The sequence below is a fragment of the Myotis brandtii genome, unplaced genomic scaffold (genome assembly GCF_000412655.1).
Source record: "Myotis brandtii unplaced genomic scaffold, ASM41265v1 scaffold868, whole genome shotgun sequence".
Classification (NCBI taxonomy): Eukaryota; Metazoa; Chordata; class Mammalia; order Chiroptera; family Vespertilionidae; genus Myotis; species Myotis brandtii.
Genome location: NW_005371540.1, coordinates 949,986 through 956,376, shown reverse-complemented (window position 1 = coordinate 956,376; position 6,391 = coordinate 949,986). Strand labels below are relative to the sequence as shown.

Here is a 6,391-nt window from a genome sequence, read left to right as displayed (position 1 = left end):
AGGGCGGCTCCCGCCGCCGCCTGGCCGGGTGACATGCCCCGTTTCTAAAACACCAACCAATTTTGAACAGAATGACCCTAGTTTTACAAACACAATGAAACACGAAAGCTGTTAATTTGTTTCCTTTTTCCAAAGAAAGAACAGAGAGACATAGGCTCACTTATCCTGACTCCCTAAGGAGAACAGTGTCGCTTGCTCTTTCTGAAGAGGCCACTTCATGGCACAACCTAGGCCTCCCGCGCCACGAGCGCCTGTCAGAGAACAGGCACGTCCTACGGTTGGCCATTCCAGGCGACGCCCAGACCTGCAGGACCGGGTGCCGGGCCTCAGTGCTCCCTGTGGCCGGGCTTTGGGCAGTGGTGGCCAAGGCCCTGATCTGGCGGGTGCAGTAGGCGACCACCTCCTGCTGTGGTTTGGGGGAAAACCCCCTAAACAAAAGGTGCCGTAAGAAACTACAGTGAGGCTGGGACAGTCGCTGCGACGGGAGTCTCCACTTTCTAAAACAACCCTTATTGTCAGTGTATTTTTCATTCTCAGCCCCGACATAATCTGGAGCAAAAGTAATTCCCCACATTCCAGCTGGAGTCTTGTGAAAGGCCATCTGGCTTCACGTCCGTCTTCTTGCTGTGGCGGCAGCATGAATTCAGAAAGGCTCTCTGTGTCCCCAGGAAAGGGCAAGAACCAGGGAAAAGTACCCTCCCTTCCGGCTGACGTGGGGGGGCTCCCTGGGGAGAGGGCTTCGGGCCCGAAGGCCACTGAGTGGGAGAGCGAGCTGGGCCGTGACTTTCCCATGAGGAGGGAGCAGCTTCAGAAGACTTACAGACACTTTGGGGGATGGAAGGGAAACCAAAGGCAGGGCGGGTGCCCAGCCAGCACAGAAATGTCCTGTTTCAAGAATCCCACAGAGATACATTTTCCGAGACAGCCCTCTTGTTTATCTAGAGCAATGGTCCTACTGAGACTCTAGCTTCTTCTTTTTTTTGGCTCTAATAGCAAGTTTCAAACCCTCTAAGGAGGCTGCTGAAGACTCAGGATGGGCTTCAAGCACACAGAAGCCACTGGAAGCATCCAGCTAGGCAAAACCCGCGCAGTATGGCGTGGCTCAGCTCTTGCACAGCAGTGACAGCGGGTCCACGAACAGCCTCCTTGTAGCCCAATGAGCTCCGTTAAGCCCTTGAGTCAGTCAACTCAAAATGAGTTAAATGTCCACACTGAATTTTCTTTGCGAAAAGCATTCAGACGCTGATTTTAACTACCGAGAACTGCCATCGACCCCGACTTCGTTTCCTGCTGGCTCTCAGCACGCTTGTGCCAAGGGGACTGGCTTCTTCCTCTCCCAGGAAGGACAGGCTGTGCCAGGCAGGGCCACCTCCCGTGACGCTGAGCCAGGCCCGACCTGGCACCCGCAGGTGGGCAGCTTGGCCTCCGGCTCCGCCTGCCTCGGATGCCCTTTCCCCACGTCATCTGCACCTGGGAAGGAGGGAGGACAGACCACCCACTGCTGGTCTCGCGTGGTCTCTGTGTGTGGCTGCAGGCGCGGGGCCGCAGGAAGTCAGGGGCCTGTGCTCTCAGGTATCGGCACCCGTGTGACCCAGCAAAGAACTAGCTGGGCATCTTTTTTTTTTAAAAAAATATACTCTTTTCTCAATAACTGTTGCTGCTGAGTCTCAATGAGACATTTGTCAACACACAGAAAATGTTCCATAAAGCAGTCCTACGGAGCTGAGAAACTACAGGGGCTGGCGCCCATGTGACAATTCACGTACCATGGCCAGCTGTCGTCCTATGTTCCCAACCGTCACACCTCCGGAGAAGAAGATGCAGGGCAGCCAGGAGCGGATGTAGAGGAAGTCGGGGGAGGTGTACCTGCGGACAAAGGAGAAAGGGGCTGAGCCAACCGCCCGTGAGTCCTGCAGTGGGACCCGTGGTGTTAACATCAGGGCGCTCTTTCTCTCTCCAGGTGGTTTCCCTTTACAGGACATTGTGGGTGATGCATTTCCAACATGGGCTCCGCAATAAGCAGCATTTCTGAGCATGTCATGCCGTGTCTATGGCTCTTTGCATAAATAAAATGGGAGCGTTTGAGCCAAGTGGCGGGGCTGCCACCCGCGGGCCGTGCTTACTGGTAGACGCCGTTGTACACCAGCAGCTGGGTGATCAGCGTGGCAAGGAAGGCGATGGTGATCCCAAGCCCAAGGCCGCTTCTCGAACGGTCAAATGTCCACCAAAGGCCCAAGGACAGGGCCGCTAAGGTCAAGGAGAGCTGAACGTTATTGGCAAAATCCAACTTCTGATGATGGAAAGTTAAGGAAAAGTTAGTGCTATTTAATAAGACTAAAAAACACAGAAAACCCCAGAGCCTACACGTATTTTTCTTCTTGTGCACATAATTCTCCATCCATAAAAGCTACCCAGTGAGCTGCAGAGAGATGGTCAGATACAAGGGTCCCGGGAGCAAGGTGGCCTGAAGCTTCTATGAGGTCACTGGGTACAAATTCAACTTACAGGCAAGCTTCTGAAAGCCGTATGTAAAATCTTGCTGGCATTTCAGCCACAAAACAACCTATTTTGGTAGTAAGGCATCTTCAGTCCAGTTCTTATTTCTCATCTTATTAGTAACTGGAACTGTGAGTGCTCTCCTCGACGTCGGCGTGAGACCCTCTCAGACCACGTTCGTCATCACGCAAGCCCGCTCGCAGAGACGTGCAGCTGGCTTCCATCGCAGCTCTGCTTTCCAGCCGGTGGCAGAGTGAACTTGACAGAGCTAAGATATCTTAGAACAAGCACCCTTCAGGCATCTCACCATCAAAAGGGGAGCAGACTGAGGAACTGGTAGCTCTGAGAGTATCTTTCTCTAAGATTGAAAACAGACTCTCGAGAAGCCATAAACCTTCTGAGCCCCGGGATACTATGGACCTTCCTCCCAAAATGCACTTATGTTCCAAGTCATGCGCTCCACCGGGGACCTGGGGACCGCCGGGCACTGCCATGGTCACGGCCAGGCCTTGTCTTGACCTTTTGGGAGAAGCCTAGCAACAGTGACCCCGTCACCAGTGGTCAATGGGCCGCAAGAACCAGGTCACCACAATGCAAGGACGTGAAGAACAGACTCTGAGGAGGTAAGATACTGCCGACAGAGGAGAGAGAACAGTTCACTCGGCCTTGGGCAGTGTCTGCACCGTCTGGAAATAACCTGGGAAATAAACCGGAGGACGCAGGGCCATGCTAAAACCTTTGAGTGTAAACTAAGCGACAGGCTTTAAAATAAAACGTGGAAGAACATCACCCACAGGCTATCAGACAGCACACACTCATCCAAGTAACCAACGCTTCCACACACAACTGAAGAGAATGCTCAGGACACGGCACGCCCACAGAAGGATACAGCGCTGGCATGGTTGATGCCCACGAACACCGCCACGCAGCGCATCACGCTGGCCCACTCCCGCTTAAACTTGTGGGGCTCCCCAAGATGACTGTCGATGCAGGGGTACAGCAAACCGACAACCGCTGCCAGACAAGAAGAGAACAGTCAGAATGACTTCAATAACATAACATGACCAATAACAGCTTAAAATGACAGGCTTTCTGTGTGGCAATTAAGACTACACAAACCAGTCCTTTTCCAGGAGACTAACCTGTGGTAACCTAATGATGAAATTCAGACTAGTTTTACATTTTTGTTCTCCTCGAGTACAAACAAAAAATATCACAGTTTAGAGCAAAACCAGTCTTTGATTTACTTAAGCAGACGTGACCCGAGCAGGGGCCCAGCCACACGGGCCTGAGCTCTGCGGCCTGCTCTGCTTCGTCACGTGGTTCCCATCTACAAGGAAGAGGGGCCTCCGTGAGCTCTCCAGGCCCAGTCGTGTTGTAAGTCTGACGCTCCTGTAGGGCCAGCGCTGATGCTGGTCGCACTGACGTCCGGGTCAGAGGCCCCGTGCCCACAGGCTGGCACTGGACTCAGTGGTGAGGGGTGGCAGCTCTGACCGCAGGAGACCTAGGGCACCATCTGTCCCCAGGAGCTCAGGCCTGCCCTGTGGGAGACCAGGGACCAGGCATGGAAACTGTTTGTTTCCTCATGTGTAAAATAGGATTATGTAACAAGAAGACAGAGGAGGAGCTAGCTCCCCGGATCTGAGCAGTTAGAAAGTTTTCAGACCCAGAATTTGAAAGCATGAGCGAGAAGAGAATGGAGCCGGGAGAAGGCGTGGGGTTCTGGGAGAGGAGCCAGCGGAAAGCGTGAGGCACGTGGTGACTGGTGCGGATGCACCGCAGGGCGTGTGGGATGAAGGTTCCGCACTGCACCTGGCTCAGGCGTGAGGGCCAGGCAGAGCCCCCGGCTGTCGGCAGTCCTCCGGGAGAGGTAACTGCTCTAGGTTCTTGAACAGAGAAACAGGAAACAGCTCTAGCCAAACTCGAAAACGAAAGACTTTCAGTTTCAATTTCATGTTACATTTCAAGTTCTAATTGTGGAGCTTTGAAAAAGAGAACCCCAAACTCTGTAACTTACTGCATTATAATTTAACCTTACTTTTTAAAATGAAAAGCTAAGTAGGTGAAAGGTACTATGGAATGTTCTCAGAATCGTGGGTGATGGTCCAAAAAAAATAAATAAATAAATAAAAGGAGGGTTTGAGGAATTGTTTCAAGCATTCCTAGAATTTCCTGAAGATTCCATTTCAAAGAAAGCTAAACCTTTCATTTTAAAGATTAAGTTTAATATATATATAATTTTTTTTTACTGATTTCAGAGCTTGGGAGAGGAAGAGAGGGATAGAAACATCAATGATGAGAGAGAATCATTGACCGGCTGCCTCCTGCACGCCCCACACTAGGGATTGAGCCTGCAACCCAGGCATGTGCCCTGACCTGACGGGAATCAAACTGTGACCTCCTGGTTCATAGGTGGACGCTCAACCACTGAGTCACACCAGCCGGACTAAGATCAAGTTTTTGATCCAAAGTAACTATTGCACCAAATGTGTATGGAAAATAGAATTCGCATCTAAAGCTAGTTCTCAAACCGGCACAGCGTGTATTTAAAGGGCTTCAAAAAATGAAGCAGGACCTTCACCTTTGAGGACAAAGATGAAAACATTGTCCCTCTAGAAAAAAAAGAAAACATTGTCCCCCTGCTCAGAAACCAGTGTCCCCAGCCCCAGGGGTCCTGGCTGGAACACACGCTCCACCCTGAGCCTCCCGCCTCCCTGCTCCTGGGAGTGAGTCTGCTGACCCGACTCCAGGGAGACAGTATTAAGAGTTAAGAACTCGTGCAGGCCGTGCCCCCTGGACGCGGTGTTGAACCTGTGATTCAGTGTCCACATCTGTAATATGGAGCTACAGCTGAGCAGGGGAAGCAGAGGGGCTAGCCACCCAGCGCATGGCTGGGCGCTCCTCCTCTGGGCTGAGCAGGAGTTTGCTCCGCCCACCAGATCATGGGGTGCTCCTGGGGTGCTCGGAAGGGGCCAGCCCACTGTGGCAGAGTTGAGGCTGCAGGAAGTCGCTGACAGGATTTGATTCCCGAATGCTGTGTGACTGAGAAGTACGATGTGATCTGGGCTGGGAACAATTCAGCATCCTCATCCAACCAGCTGAACCACCAAAAACTCTGCTGAGCCCGTCTGCCTGCCCAGCGGCTAGACGGGCCTGTGCTATCACTCCGCACGGGCGCCCCGCTGGGTGCACAGACCCCGCAGCCCAGCTAGGGCCTCTCTTCCCCACAGGCTGGGGCGGGCCTGCGCCGCAGAAGGAAGTAGGGAGGCGGTTCCCTGGCAACGCCTCTGCCCACGTGACAGTTTGTTTTCAGTTACCCGGCGTGTAGCGTGTTTGCACCGGCAGCCAATGGCAGCCAGGTGCCTCTGCTCACCAGTTCCGCAGGCGGCCAATCGGGGAGCTGGCCCGGGTGACAGCCCTGGCTCCCAAACACTGTCGCGTCCTCCGAGCCCCCAAGTGGGGGAAAGGGCTGGCCCAGTGCCTATCTCCCAGCGCATCTCCATCAGCCTCCTCCCACCTGGAGGCCGGCCGTGGGTTCCTGTCCTCCCCTCTCGCTGAGAACATCAACCCCGGACATGCATGCCTTTCCTCCGGATGGCTCCATTTTCAAATAAATGTTTCTCAGCCTGAAAATCACTGAGCAAACAGACATCTTATAAAAAAAATTCTACTCACCAGCCGCTGTCCCACAGCAGGGAGGGACCCACCAGGCGGAGGAGAAGATGGTGGCGATCACCTCCTCGGGGAACAGGGTGACGTTCCTCTGCACCTGCAGCAGGTTGAGCACGAGGGCGAGGACCACGCCGACAGAGAAGAGCACCAGGCTCCTCTGCAGCAGGTGGTGGTGCCAGCTGGTGGCGTGGCCGCTGCCGCTGCCCTGGCCCCGGGCCCCCTC

The 6,391-nt window shown here is 53.7% G+C and overlaps 1 protein-coding gene across 1 annotated transcript in view; it reads right to left on the bottom strand.

The window, feature by feature from the left end:
- The window catches only part of INSIG1 (insulin induced gene 1), a 48,225-nt gene that overhangs the window by 12,644 nt on the left and 29,190 nt on the right, over window positions 1-6,391 (bottom strand). Inside the window, exons 2-5 of the mRNA XM_014532254.1 lie at window positions 6,172-6,388; window positions 3,386-3,510; window positions 2,124-2,290; window positions 1,767-1,866 (exon numbers count right to left, since the gene is read on the bottom strand). Of these exons, the coding sequence (XP_014387740.1) occupies window positions 1,767-1,866; window positions 2,124-2,290; window positions 3,386-3,510; window positions 6,172-6,388 (609 nt within the window). The remainder of the gene's footprint in view (window positions 1-1,766; window positions 1,867-2,123; window positions 2,291-3,385; window positions 3,511-6,171; window positions 6,389-6,391) is intronic.